This window comes from Mobula hypostoma, chromosome 14 (assembly GCF_963921235.1).
Source record: "Mobula hypostoma chromosome 14, sMobHyp1.1, whole genome shotgun sequence".
Classification (NCBI taxonomy): Eukaryota; Metazoa; Chordata; class Chondrichthyes; order Myliobatiformes; family Myliobatidae; genus Mobula; species Mobula hypostoma.
Genome location: NC_086110.1, coordinates 76,050,605 through 76,066,365, shown reverse-complemented (window position 1 = coordinate 76,066,365; position 15,761 = coordinate 76,050,605). Strand labels below are relative to the sequence as shown.

Sequence of the window (15,761 nt, the reverse complement as noted above, 5' to 3'; positions counted from 1 at the left end):
ACCAATACGCGTCAGTCAGACAGTAACCGGTCAGAACAGAGACACCATCCCGATACAGGTCAGTCACACAGTAACCGGTCAGCACAGATACACCATCCCGATACAGGTCAGTCACACAGTAACCTGTCAGAACGGAAACACCATCCCGATACGGGTCAGTCACACAGTAACCTGTCAGAACTGATACACCATCCCGTTACAGGTCAGTCACACAGTAACCTGTCAGCACAGATACACCATCCCGATACGGGTCAGTCACACAGTAACCTGTCAGAACCGATACACCATCCCGATACGGGTCAGTCACACAGGAACCGGTCAGCACAGATACACCACCCTGATACAGGTTAGTCACACAGTAACCGGTCAGAACCGATACGCGTCAGTCAGACAGTAACCGGTCAGAACAGAGACACCATCCCGATACAGGTCAGTCTCACAGTAACCGGTCAGCACAGATACACCATCCCGATACGGGTCAGTCACACAGTAACCTGTCAGCACAGATACACCATCCCGATACGGGTCAGTCACACAGTAACCTGTCAGAACCGATACACCATCCCGATACGGGTCAGTCACACAGTAACCTGTCAGAACAGAAACACCATCCCGATACGGGTCAGTCACACAGTAACCGGTCAGAACAGAGACACCATCCCGATACGGGTCAGTCACACAGTAACCGGTCAGAACAGAGACACCATCCTGATACAGGTTAATCACACAGTAACCGGTCAGAACCGATACGCGTCAGTCAGACAGTAACCGGTCAGAACAGAGACACCATCCCGATACAGGTCAGTCACACAGTAACCGGTCAGCACAGATACACCATCCCGATACGGGTCAGTCACACAGTAACCTGTCAGAACGGAAACACCATCCCGATACGGGTCAGTCACACAGTAACCGGTCAGAACAGAGACACCATCCTGATACAGGTTAGTCACACAGTAACCGGTCAGAACCGATACGCGTCAGTCAGACAGTAACCGGTCAGAACAGAGACACCATCCCGATACAGGTCAGTCACACAGTAACCGGTCAGCACAGATACACCATCCCGATACGGGTCAGTCACACAGTAACCTGTCAGCACAGATACACCATCCCGATACGGGTCAGTCACACAGTAACCGGTCAGAACAGAGACACCATCCCGATACGGGTCAGTCACACAGTAACCGGTCAGAACAGAGACACCATCTCGATACGGGTCAGACACACAGTAACCGGTCAGAACCGATACATCATCTCGATACGGGTCAGTCACACAGTAACCTGTCAGAACAGAGACACCATCCTGATACAGGTCAGTCACACAGTAACCGGTCAGAACCGATACGCGTCAGTCACACAGTAACCGGTCAGCACAGATACACCATCCCGATACAGGTCAGTCACACAGTAACCTGTCAGCACAGATACACCATCCCGATACGGGTCAGTCACAGAGTAACCTGTCAGAACCGATACACCATCCCGATACGGGTCAGTCACATAGTAACCTGTCAGAACCGATACACCATCCCGATACGGGTCAGTAACACGGTAACCTGTCAGAACCGATACACCATCCCGATACGGGTCAGTCACACGGTAACCTGTCAGAACCGATACACCATCCCGATACGGGTCAGTCACATGGTAACCTGTCAAAACCGATACACCATCCCGATATGGGTCAGTCACACAGTAACCAGTCAGAAGCGATACACCATCCCGATACAGGTCAGTCACACAGTAACCTGTCAGAACGGAAACACCATCCCGATACGGGTCAGTCACACAGTAACCGGTCAGAACGGAGACACCATCCCGATACGGGTCAGTCACACAGTAACCGGTCAGAACCGATACACCATTCCGATAAGGGTCACACAGTAACCTGTCAGAACCGAGACACCATCCCGATACGGGTCAGTCACACAGTAACCTGTCAGAACGGAAACACCATCCCGATACGGGTCAGTCACACAATAACCTGTCAGAACAGAGACACCATCCCGATACAGGTCAGTCACACAGTAACCTGTCAGAACGGAGACACCATCCCGATACGGGTCAGTCACACAGTAACCGGTCAGAACAGAGACACCATCTCGATACGGGTCAGTCACACAGTAACCGGTCAGAACCGATACACCATCCCGATACGGGTCAGTCACACAGTAACCGGTCAGAACCGATACACCATCCCGATACGGGTCAGTCACACAGTAACCTGTCAGAACGGAGACACCATCCCGATACGGGTCAGTCACACAGTAACCTGTCAGAACGGATACACCATCCCGATACGGGTCAGTCACACAGTAACCGGTCAGAACAGAGACACCATCCCGATACGGGTCAGTCACACAGTAACCGGTCAGCACAGATACACCATCCCGATACGGGTCAGTCACACAGTAACCTGTCAGCACAGATACACCATCCCGATACGGGTCAGTCACACAGTAACCTGTCAGAACCGATACACCATCCCGATACGGGTCAGTCACACAGTAACCTGTCAGAACCGATACACCATCCCGATACGGGTCAGTCACACAGTAACCTGTCAGAACCGATACACCATCCCGATACGGGTCAGTCACACAGTAACCGGTCAGAACCGATACACCATCCCGATACGGGTCAGTCACACAGTAACCTGTCAGAACGGATACACCATCCCGATACGGGTCAGTCACACAGTAACCTGTCAGAACCGATACACCATCCCGATACGGGTCAGTCACACAGTAACCTGTCAGAACCGATACACCATCCCGATACGGGTCAGTCACACAGTAACCGGTCAGAACCGATACACCATCCCGATACGGGTCAGTCACACAGTAACCTGTCAGAACGGAAACACCATCCCGATACGGGTCAGTCACACAGTAACCGGTCAGAACAGAGACACCATCCCGATACGGGTCAGTCACACAGTAACCGGTCAGAACAGAGACACCATCCCGATACGGGTCAGTCACACAGTAACCGGTCAGAACCGATACACCATCCCGATACGGGTCAGTCACACAGTAACCTGTCAGAACCGATACACCATCCCGATACGGGTCAGTCACACAGTAACCGGTCAGAACAGAGACACCATCCCGATACGGGTCAGTCACACAGTAACCTGTCAGAACAGATACACCATCCCGATACGGGTCAGTCACACAGTAACCTGTCAGAACGGAGACACCATCCCGATACGGGTCAGTCACACAGTAACCTGTCAGAACAGATACACCATCCCGATACGGGTCAGTCACACAGTAACCTGTCAGAACCGATACACCATCCCGATACGGGTCAGTCACACAGTAACCTGTCAGAACCGATACACCATCCCGATACGGGTCAGTCACACAGTAACCTGTCAGAACGGAAACACCATCCCGATACGGGTCAGTCACACAGTAACCTGTCAGAACAGATACACCATCCCGATACAGGTCAGTCACACAGTAACCGGTCAGAACCGATACGCGTCAGTCAGACAGTAACCGGTCAGAACAGAGACACCATCCCGATACAGGTCAGTCACACAGTAACCTGTCAGCACAGATACACCATCCCGATACGGGTCAGTCACACAGTAACCTGTCAGAACAGATACACCATCCCGATACGGGTCAGTCACACAGTAACCTGTCAGAACCGATACACCATCCCGATACGGGTCAGTCACACAGTAACCGGTCAGAACGGAAACACCATCCCGATACGGGTCAGTCACACAGTAACCGGTCAGCACAGATACACAATCCCGATACGGGTCAGTCACACAGTAACCGGTCAGAACCGATACACCATCTCGATACGGGTCAGTCACACAGTAACCTGTCAGAACAGAGACACCATCCCGATACGGGTCAGTCACACAGTAACCGGTCAGAACCGATACACCATCTCGATACGGGTCAGTCACACAGTAACCTGTCAGAACCGATACACCATCCCGATACGGGTCAATCACACAATAACCTGTCAGAACGAAGACACCATCCCGATACAGGTCAGTCACACAGTAACTGGTCAGAACCTAGACACCATCCCGATAAGGGTCACACAGTAACCGGTCAGAGCCGATATACCATCCCGATACAGGTCAGTCACACAGTAACCGGTCAGAACCGATACGCGTCAGTCACACAGTAACCGGTCAGAACCGATCCACCATCTCGATACGGGTCAGTCACACAGTAACCTGTCAGAACGGAGACACCATCCCGATACGGGTCAGTCACACAGTAACCTGTCAGAACGGAGACACCATCCCGATACGGGTCAGTCACACAGTAACCTGTCCGAACGGAGACACCATCCCGATACGGGTCAGTCACACAGTAACCTGTCAGAACCGATACACCATCCCGATACGGGTCAGTCACACAGTAACCTGCCAGAACCGAAACACCATCCCGATACGGGTCAGTCACACAGTAACCGGTCAGAACTGATACACCATCCCGATACGGGTCAGTCACACAGTAACCGGTTAGAACAGAGACACCATCCCGATACGGGTCAGTCACACAGTAACCGGTCAGAAGCGATACACCATCCCGATCCGGGTCAGTCACACAGTAACCTGTCAGAACGGAAACATCATCCCGAAACGGGTCATTCGCACAGTAACCGGTCAGCACAGATACACCATCCCGATACGGGTCAGTCACACAGTAACCGGTCAGCACAGATACACCATCCCGATACGGGTCAGTCACACAGTAACCGGTCAGCACAGATACACCATCCCGATACGGGTCAGTCACACAGTAACCTGTCAGAACGGAGACACCATCCCGATACGGGTCAGTCACACAGTAACCGGTCAGAACCGATACACCATCCCGATACGGGTCAGTCACACAGTAACCTGTCAGAACGGAAACACCATCCCGATACGGGTCAGTCACACAGCAACCGGTCAGAACCGATACACCATACCGATACGGGTCAATCACACAATAACCTGTCAGAACAGAGACACCATCCTGATACAGGTCAGTCACACAGTAACCGGTCAGAAACGAAACACCATCCCGATAAGGGTCACACAGTAACCGGTCAGAACAGAGACACCACCCCGATACAGGTCAGTCACACAGTAAACGGTCAGTACAGAGACACCATCCCGATACGGGTCAGTCACACAGTAACCGGTCAGAACCGACACACCATCCCGATACGGGTCAGTCACACAGTAACCTGTCAGAAGGGAAACACCATCCCGATACGGGTCAGTCACACAATAACCTGTCAGAACAGATACACCAGCCCGATACGGGTCAGTCAAACAGTAACCTGTCAGAACGGAGACACCATCCCGATACGGGTCAGTCACACAGTAACCGGTCAGAACTGAAACACCATCCCGATACGGGTCAGTCACACAGTAACCGGTCAGCACAGATACACCATCCCGATAAGGGTCAGTCACACAGTAACCGGTCAGAACCGATACACCATCTCGATACGGGTCAGTCACACAGTAACCTGTCAGAACAGAGACACCATCCTGATACGGGTCAGTCACACAGTAACCGGTCAGAACCGATACACCATCTCGATACTGGTCAGTCACACAGTAACCTGTCAGAACAGAGACACCATCACGATACGGGTCAGTTACACAGTAACTGGTCAGAACCTAGACACCATCCCGATAAGGGTCACACAGTAACCGGTCAGAGCCGATACACCATCCCGATACAGGTCAGTCACACAGTAACCGGTCAGAACCGATACGCGTCAGTCACACAGTAACCGGTCAGAACAGAGACACCACCCCGATACGGGTCAGTCACACAGTAACTGGTCAGAACCTAGACACCATCCCGATAAGGGTCACACAATAACCGGTCAGAGCCGATACACCATCCCGATACAGGTCAGTCACACAGTAACCGGTCAGAACCGATACGCGTCAGTCACACAGTAACCAGTCAGAACAGAGACACCACCCCGATACGGGTCAGTCACACAGTAACCGGTCAGCACAGATACACCATCCCGATACGGGTCAGTCACACAGTAACCGGTCAGAACCGATACACCATCTCGATACAGGTCAGTCACACAGTAACCGGTCAGAACCGATACACCATCCCGATACGGGTCAGTCACACAGTAACCTGTCAGAACCGATACACCATCCCGATACGGGTCAGTCACATGGTAACCTGTCAAAACCGATACACCATCCCGATACGAGTCAGTCACACAGTAACCAGTCAGAAGCGATACACCATCCCGATACGGGTCAGTCACACAGTAACCTGTCAGAACGGAAACACCATCCCGATACGGGTCAGTCACACAGTAACCTGTCAGAACCGATACACCATCCCGATACGGGTCAGTCACACAGTAACAGGTCAGAACGGAGACATCATCCCGATACGGGTCAGTCACACAGTAACCGGTCAGAACCGATACACCATTCCGATAAGGGTCACACAGTAACCTGTCAGAACCGAGACACCATCCCGATACGGGTCAGTCACACAGTAACCTGTCAGAACGGAAACACCATCCCGATACGGGTCAGTCACACAATAACCTGTCAGAACAGATACACCATCCCGATACGGGTCAGTCACACAGTAACCTGTCAGAACGGAGACACCATCCCGATACGGGTCAGTCACACAGTAACCTGTCAGAACGGAGACACCATCCCGATACGGGTCAGTCACACAGTAACCTGTGAGAACGGAGACACCATCCCGATACGGGTCAGTCACACAGTAACCTGTCAGAACGGAGACACCATCCCGATACGGGTCAGTCACACAGTAACCTGTCAGAACGGAGACAGCATCCCGATATGGGTCAGTCACACAGTAACCTGTCAGAACGGAGACACCATCCCGATACGGGTCAGTCACACAGTAACCTGTCAGAACGGAGACACCATCCCGATACGGGTCAGTCACACAGTAACCTGTCAGAACGGAGACACCATCCCGATACGGGTCAGTCACACAGTAACCTGTCAGAACGGAGACACCATCCCGATACGGGTCAGTCACACAGTAACCGGTCAGAACCGATACACCATCCCGATACGGGTCAGTCACACAGTAACCTGCCAGAACCGATACACCATCCCGATACGGGTCAGTCACACAGTAACGGGTCAGAACCGATACACCATCCCGATACGGGTCAGTCACACAGTAACCGGTCAGAACAGAGACACAATCCCGATACGGGTCAGTCACACAGTAACCGGTCAGAAGCGATACACCATCCCGATACGGGTCAGTCACACAGTAACCTGTCAGAACGGAAACATCATCCCGAAACGGGTCAGTCGCACAGTAACCGGTCAGCACAGATACACCATCCCGATACGGGTCAGTCACACAGTAACCGGTCAGCACAGATACACCATCCCGATACGGGTCAGTCACACAGTAACCGGTCAGCACAGATACACCATCCCGATACGGGTCAGTCACACAGTAACCGGTCAGAACCGATACACCATCCCGATACGGGTCAGTCACACAGTAACCTGTCAGAACGGAAACACCATCCCGATACGGGTCAGTCACACAGTAACCGGTCAGAACCGATACACCATACCGATACGGGTCAATCACACAATAACCTGTCAGAACAGAGACACCATCCTGATACAGGTCAGTCACACAGTAACCGGTCAGAAACGAAACACCATCCCGATAAGGGTCACACAGTAACCGGTCAGAACAGAGACACCACCCCGATACAGGTCAGTCACACAGTAACCGGTCAGCACAGAGACACCATCCCGATACGGGTCAGTCACACAGTAACCGGTCAGAACCGATACACCATCCCGATACGGGTCAGTCACACAGTAACCGGTCAGAAACGACACACCATCCGATACGGGTCAGTCACACAGTAACCTGTCAGAAGGGAAACACCATCCCGATACGGGTCAGTCACACAATAACCTGTCAGAACAGATACACCAGCCCGATACGGGTCAGTCAAACAGTAACCTGTCAGTACGGAGACACCATCCCGATACGGGTCAGTCACACAGTAACCGGTCAGAACGGAAACACCATCCCGATACGGGTCAGTCACACAGTAACCGGTCAGCACAGATACGCGTCAGTCACACAGTAACCGGTCAGAACAGAGACACCACCCCGATACGGGTCAGTCACACAGTAACCGGTCAGCACAGATACACCATCCCGATACGGGTCAGTCACACAGTAACCGGTCAGAACCGATACACCATCTCGATACGGGTCAGTCACACAGTAACCGGTCAGAACCGATACACCATCCCGATACGGGTCAGTCACACAGTAACCTGTCAGAACCGATACACCATCCCGATACTGGTCAGTCACACAGTAACCGGTCAGAACAGATACACCATCCCGATACGGGTCAGTCACACAGTAACCGGTCAGAACCGATACACCATCTCGATACGGGTCAGTCACACAGTAACCTGTCAGAACAGAGACACCATCCCGATACGGGTCAGTTACACAGTAACCGGTCAGAACCGATACGGGTCAGTCACACAGTAACCGGTCAGAACCGAGACACCATCCCGATACGGGTCAGTCACACAGTAACCGGTCAGCACAGATACACCATCCCGATACGGGTCAGTCACACAGGAACCTGTCAGAACGGAAACACCATCCCGATACGGGTCAGTCACACAGTAACCGGTCAGAACCGATACATCATCCCGATACGGTTCAATCACACAATAACCTGTCAGAACAGAGACACCATCCCGATACAGGTCAGTCACACAGTAACCGGTCATAACCGATACACCATCCCGATACGGGTCAGTCACACAGTAACCTGTCAGAACGGAGACACCATCCCGATACGGGTCAATCACACAGTAACCAGTCAGAACCGATACGGGTCAGTCACACATTAACCGGTCAGAACCGATACACCATCCCGATACGGGTCAATCACACAATAATCTGTCAGAACAGAGACACCATCCCGATACAGGTCAGTCACACAGTAACCGGTCAGAACCGAAACACCATCCCGATAAGGGTCACACAGTAACTGGTCAGAACAGAGACACCACCCTGATACAGGTCAGTCACACAGTAACCTGTCAGCACAGATACACCATCCCGATACGGGTCAGTCACACAGTAACCGGTCAGAACCGATACACCATCCCGATACGGGTCAGTCACACAGTAACCGGTCAGAACAGAGACCCCATCCCGATACGGGCCAGTCACACAGTAACCTGTCAGACCAGAGACACCATCCCGATACGGGTCAGTCACACAGTAACCGGTCAGAACCGATACACCATCCTTATACCGGTCAGTCACACAGTAACCGGTCAGAACCGACACAGGTCAGTCACACAGTAACCGGTCAGAACCGAGACACCATCCAGATACGGGTCAGTCACACAGTAACGGGTCAGAACCGAGACACCATCCCGATACGGGTCAGTCACACAGTAACCGGTCAGAACCGAGATACCATCCCGATACGGGTCAGTCACACAGTAACCTGTCAGAACGGAGACACCATCCCGATACGGGTCAGTCACACAGTAACCTGTCAGCACAGATACACCATCCCGATACGGGTCAGTCACACAGTAACCGGTCAGAACCGATACACCATCTCGATACGGGTCAGTCACACAGTAACCGGTCAGAACCGATACACCATCCCGATACGGGTCAGTCACACAGTAACCTGTCAGAACCGATACACCATCCCGATACTGGTCAGTCACACAGTAACCTGTCAGAACAGATACACCATCCCGATACGGGTCAGTCACACAGTAACCGGTCAGAACCGATACACCATCTCGATACGGGTCAGTCACACAGTAACCTGTCAGAACGGAGACACCATCCCGATACGGGTCAGTTACACAGTAACCGGTCAGAACCGATACGGGTCAGGCACACAGTAACCGGTCAGAACCGAGACACCATCCCGATACGGGTCAGTCACACAGTAACCTGTCAGAACGGAGACACCATCCCGATACGGGTCAGTCACACAGTAACCTGTCATACACCATCCCGATACGGGTCAGTCACACAGTAACCTGTCAGAACCGATACACCATCCCGATACGGGTCAGTCACACAGTAACCTGTCAGAACCGATACACCATCCCGATACGGGTCAGTCACACAGTAACCTGTCAGAACCGATACACCATCCCGATACGGGTCAGTCACACAGTAACCTGTCAGAACCGATACACCATCCCGATACGGGTCAGTCACACAGTAACCGGTCAGAACGGAGACACCATCCCGATACGGGTCAGTCACACAGTAACCGGTCAGAACCGATACGGGTCAGTCACACAGTAACCGGTCAGCACAGATACACCATCCCGATACGGGTCAGTCACACAGGAACCTGTCAGAACGGAAACACCATCCCGATACGGGTCAGTAACACGGTAACCTGTCAGAACCGATACATCATCCCGATACGGGTCAATCACACAATAACCTGTCAGAACAGAGACACCATCCCGATACAGGTCAGTCACACAGTAACCGGTCATAACCGATACACCATCCCGATACGGGTCAGTCACACAGTAACCTGTCAGAACGGAGACACCATCCCGATACGGGTCAATCGAACAGTAACCGGTCAGAACCGATACGGGTCAGTCACACATTAACCGGTCAGAACCGATACACCATCCCGATACGGGTCAATCACACAATAACCTGTCAGAACAGAGACACCATCCCGATACAGGTCAGTCACACAGTAACCGGTCAGAACCGAAACACCATCCCGATAAGGGTCACACAGTAACCGGTCAGAACAGAGACACCACCCTGATACAGGTCAGTCACACAGTAACCGGTCAGCACAGATACACCATCCCAATACGGGTCAGTCACACAGTAACCGGTCAGAACCGATACACCATCCCGATACGGGTCAGTCACACAGTAACCGGTCAGAACAGAGACCCCATCCCGATACGGGCCAGTCACACAGTAACCTGTCAGACCAGAGACACCATCCCGATACGGGTCAGTCACACAGTAACCGGTCAGAACCGATACACCATCCTTATACCGGTCAGTCACACAGTAACCGGTCAGAACCGACACAGGTCAGTCACACAGTAACCGGTCAGAACCGAGACACCATCCAGATACGGGTCAGTCACACAGTAACGGGTCAGAACCGAGACACCATCCCGATACGGGTCAGTCACACAGTAACCGGTCAGAACCGAGATACCATCCCGATACGGGTCAGTCACACAGTAACCTGTCAGACCAGAGACACCATCCCGATACGGGTCAGTCACACAGTAACCTGTCAGACCAGAGACACCATCCCGATACGGGTCAGTCACACAGTAACCTGTCAGAACGGAGACACCACCCCGATACGGGTCAGTCACACAGTAACTGGTCAGCAGCGATACACCATCCCGATACGGGTCAGTCACACAGTAACTGGTTTGTTTCTCATCCCTTCTCTGTTCATTCTTTGTTCTTGTTCCACTTAATAAAACAATTTTAAGCGACAAATTTTCTGTCTCATTCTTGACCTCTGAACCCATGGATTGCCAAAACATCAGGAAGCAACACTACTCACCGCATTGGTCGACAGGGCGACGAAGTGCTTGGCAACGGCAGCAGGCTGAAGGGAAAACAGGAAATATAAATCAGTACCGAACTTCATTACAGGAATAACCTCATCGTCGGGGGGGGGGGAGGGGGCAGGGATCACCGGGGTGACAACCTGCCAACTCGCTTTACCCCTCGTCTCATCACAGGACAATCTGCCAACCAAATTTACCCCTCATCTCATTACAGGACACCTGCCAACCCAACTTACCCCCAGTCTAACCACAGGACAATTTGCAAGGTTCCATTAATCTACTGAACAGTGGGCCGTGGGACTGTGGGAGGAAGCAGACTGCCCGGAGGAAACACAGGAAGGAGGTACAAACTCTGTACGGACCGTGCCGGAATTGAACTCGGCACTGCGCAACCTCCTGAGCTGTAAGAGAGAGAGGCTAACCACAATACCACTGTGTAAATCACACCTTCGTATGTCGAAACGTACAGTGAATGTGTCGTTTGTGTTAACAACCAGCACAACCCAAGGACATGCCCACAAGTGACGTCACACATTCCCCTTCCAACATGGCACGTCCACAATGTTCAGAACACTGGCAGCAATGACAACAAAACAAACCCCCTCCCACCCGCCTAACCCACACAGACAGTCCACCAAGATTCTCAGAATACCTGTCATCCATAACTGCCCTCCCGGGGGCTTCCACTGCGTGCAGAGGAGCGAACTGTAGTTGAAAGTGGCTGTAGTGAGACACCAGAGCTCACACCTTCCCCCCTCACTGCCTACCTACCCCTTCCTCTCACCCACCAGCAGGCACGTCTACTGGACACAGCCTCCAACACTCTACTCCCTCCCCTCACCCTCTCAGATCCCACTCCACTCCCTGCTCTCAGAACCTACTCCCTCCCCTCACCTCCACTGACCTCACCCTCAGATCCCACTCAACTCTCGCCACATCCTCCACCCTCTCAGAACCCACTCTGCTCCCTCTACCCAATGTAGCCTTTCGGCACACCCATCAGCCATCCCGCGTAGACATCCGCCATCACCCCCATCCCGCACACAGTCTCCTCGTCGCTCCCCCATCATTCCCCCTCCAGCGCGCACCTCCCCACCGACCTCACCCCACCCCGCACGCGCTCGTTGGTACAACTCACGTCCTTGGCCGCCTGCAGGAACCACTCTTTAGCAGATTCAGCGTTGGTGATCGTCTCCTGGGTGGTGAACGTCTGAGACAGAGAGGTGGTCAGTGGCAGCGCAGCCCGGCAGATCTCCCCCTCCCTCCTGCACACACACAGGCCACCCTCGCAATAAAAGCACACCCACAGTACTGGACCCCCAACCAAAAACCAATGACCCTTGGTGGGACTCCCCACTCAGCAACCCCGAGGGGAATGAGGGAAGGGCACGAGACATGGAGACAGCAAAGGAGGACATGGAGGGACGATAGAGCGACACTACAGCTGGGCAGAGGAGGGATGGGGACTAACCTTGGAGGCAATGATGAAGAGCGTGGTCTCAGGGTTCAGCTCAGCCAGGGTCTTCGCCATGTGGGTGCCGTCGATGTTGGAGACAAACCAGGCCTTCGGACCACCCTTGGAGTACGGCTTCAGTGCCTCAGTGACCATCAGTGGCCCCTGGAACAGAGCAGCAGCCGAGGGTGGGGTCACAGAACAGAACCGGTGTCGTACAGCGACTGTCCCGCCCCACCAGTACCCACTCTACCCCGGTGTTACACAGTGACAGACCCGTCCCCACCGGTACCGTACCCCGGTGTTACACAGTGACAGACCCGTCCCCACCGGTACCGTACCCCGGTGTTACACAGTGACAGACCCGTCCCCATCGGTACCCGCTCTACCCCGGTGTTACACAGTGACACACCCGTCCCCACCGGTACCGTACCCCGATGTTACACAGTGACAGACCCGTCCCCACCGGTACCGTACCCCGGCGTTACACAGTGACAGACCCGTCCCCACCGGTACCATACCCCGGTGTTACACAGTGACAGACCCGTCCCCACCGGTACCGTACCCCGGCGTTACACAGTGACAGACCCGTCCCCACCGGTACCGTACCCCGGTGTTGTACAGTGACAGACCGGTCCCCACCGGTACCGTACCCCGGTGTTACACAGTGACAGACCAGTCCCCACCGGTACCATACCCCGGTGTTACACAGTGACAGACCCGTCCCCACCGGTACCCGCTCTACCCTGGTGCTGTACAGTGACAGACCAGTCCCCACCGGTACCGTACCCCGGTGTTGTACAGTGACAGACCCGTCCCCACCGGTACCGTACCCCGGTGTTGTACAGTGACAGACCCGTCCCCACCGGTACCGTACCCCGGTGTTACACAGTGACAGACCCGTCCCCACCGGTACCGTACCCCGGTGTTACACAGTGACAGACCCGTCCCCACCGGTACCGTACCCCGGTGTTGTACAGTGACAGACCCGTCCCCACCGGTACCGTACCCCGGTGTTACACGGTGACAGACCCGTCCCCACCGGTACCGTACCCCGGTGTTACACGGTGACAGACCCGTCCCCACCGGTACCGTACCCCGGTGTTACACGGTGACAGACCCGTCCCCACCGGTACCGTACCCCGGTGTTACACAGTGACAGACCCGTCCCCACCGGTACCGTACCCCGGTGATATACAAAGGTTCTGGCAAGTGTGAATGGGACAGGTTGTTTTCTTGCATCAGTGTATTTGGTAAGTGGAAAGTCTTCAAAAGTGAGATGTTGAAAGTACAATGCTTGTCTGTGCCCGTCAGAATAAAAGGTAACGATAACAGGTGTAGGGAACTGGTTTTCAAAAGATATGAGGTCCCGGTTAAGAAAAAACAGAGGTGCGTAAAAGGTCGAGGCAGGAAGGAAGAAATAAAGTATTGAGGAGTTTAAGAACACTTGAAAGAAATCAAGAGGGCTAACAGAAAGCATGGTTGCTCTCGCAGACAGGTGACGGAGAACCCTAACGTTCCACAGACACGTTAAGAGAAAAAGGATTACAAGGGACAGAATTGGGCCTCTGGAAGATCAGAATGGTAATCTACGCACAGAGCTGATGGGGAGAACACAAGTGGATTTTTGCATCTGCATTTATTTGGGAGACGGACACAGAAGTGAGTTAAACACCAATGAGGTCAAAGATCATACAGAGGTGGTGTTTGATGTCACGAGGCAAATTAAAGTGGATTATCCCCTTGGGCCTGACAAGGTGTTCCCTTGAACCCTCGGGGAGCAACTACAGAAATTGCAGAGGCCTAGCAGAGATATTTAAAATATCCTAAGCCAAGCTGATGTGCTGGAGGACTGGACGATAGCCAATGTTGACCTGTCGTTTAGGAAAATCTCTAAGAATAAGCTAGGAAATCATAGGCCCATGAGCCTGACATCAGTAGTGTAAAAATTGTTGGAAGGTATTCTAAGGGACCAGATATACAAGTAATTGGATTAACCACACATTGCTCTGGTCTGTGCGAGGAGTGGCGCCCCACACAGACTTCCAATCTGCGCCTTGTAAGGCATGAAAATGCCCGACACAGGCCTCTCATGGTCTGAGTCGACGTTCCCTTCCTCCCTCCCCTCCCCGGAGGGACAGGGACTGATTAGGAATGGCAAACATGGCTATGTGCATGGTAGGTCATTTCTAAACAATCTTATAGAGTTTTTCGAGGAAGTTACCAGGAAAATTGATGAAGGCAAGACAGTGGATTGTTGTCTACATGGACTTTAGTAAGGCATTTGACAAGGCCCCACATGAGAGGTTGGCCAAGAAGGTTCAGTCACTCAGCATTCAAGATGAGGTAGTAAATTGGACTAGACTGGTTTTGTGGGTGAAGCCAGAGAGCGGTAGTATCAAGATTGCGGGTGTATTGGACAGCGAAAAGTCCAACATGGCTTGCAGCCAGATCTGGACCAGCTGGGAAAATGGGTGAAGCAGTGGTCCCCAACCTCCGGGCCGCGAAGCATGCACGGGTACAGCGGTAGCTGGGACGTACCCAGCACATCTTTCAGAAAAGAGCTGAAATAAACAAACTAAGTAATTAGGTGCCGCCCGGCACGTAAATGTTGGCCCAGATCAGAGGCGAACGCTGATTGCGTCACCTCTGATCTGGGCCAACATTTATGTG

General features: G+C 53.0%; 1 protein-coding gene across 1 annotated transcript in view; it reads right to left on the bottom strand.

Annotated features, from left to right (window-relative positions):
• The window catches only part of LOC134356356 (glucose-6-phosphate isomerase-like), a 65,319-nt gene that overhangs the window by 33,808 nt on the left and 15,750 nt on the right, over nt 1-15,761 (bottom strand). The window contains exons 6-8 of the mRNA XM_063067255.1: nt 13,107-13,253; nt 12,774-12,845; nt 11,629-11,673 (exon numbers count right to left, since the gene is read on the bottom strand). Coding sequence (XP_062923325.1) covers nt 11,629-11,673; nt 12,774-12,845; nt 13,107-13,253 — 264 coding nt within the window. The remainder of the gene's footprint in view (nt 1-11,628; nt 11,674-12,773; nt 12,846-13,106; nt 13,254-15,761) is intronic.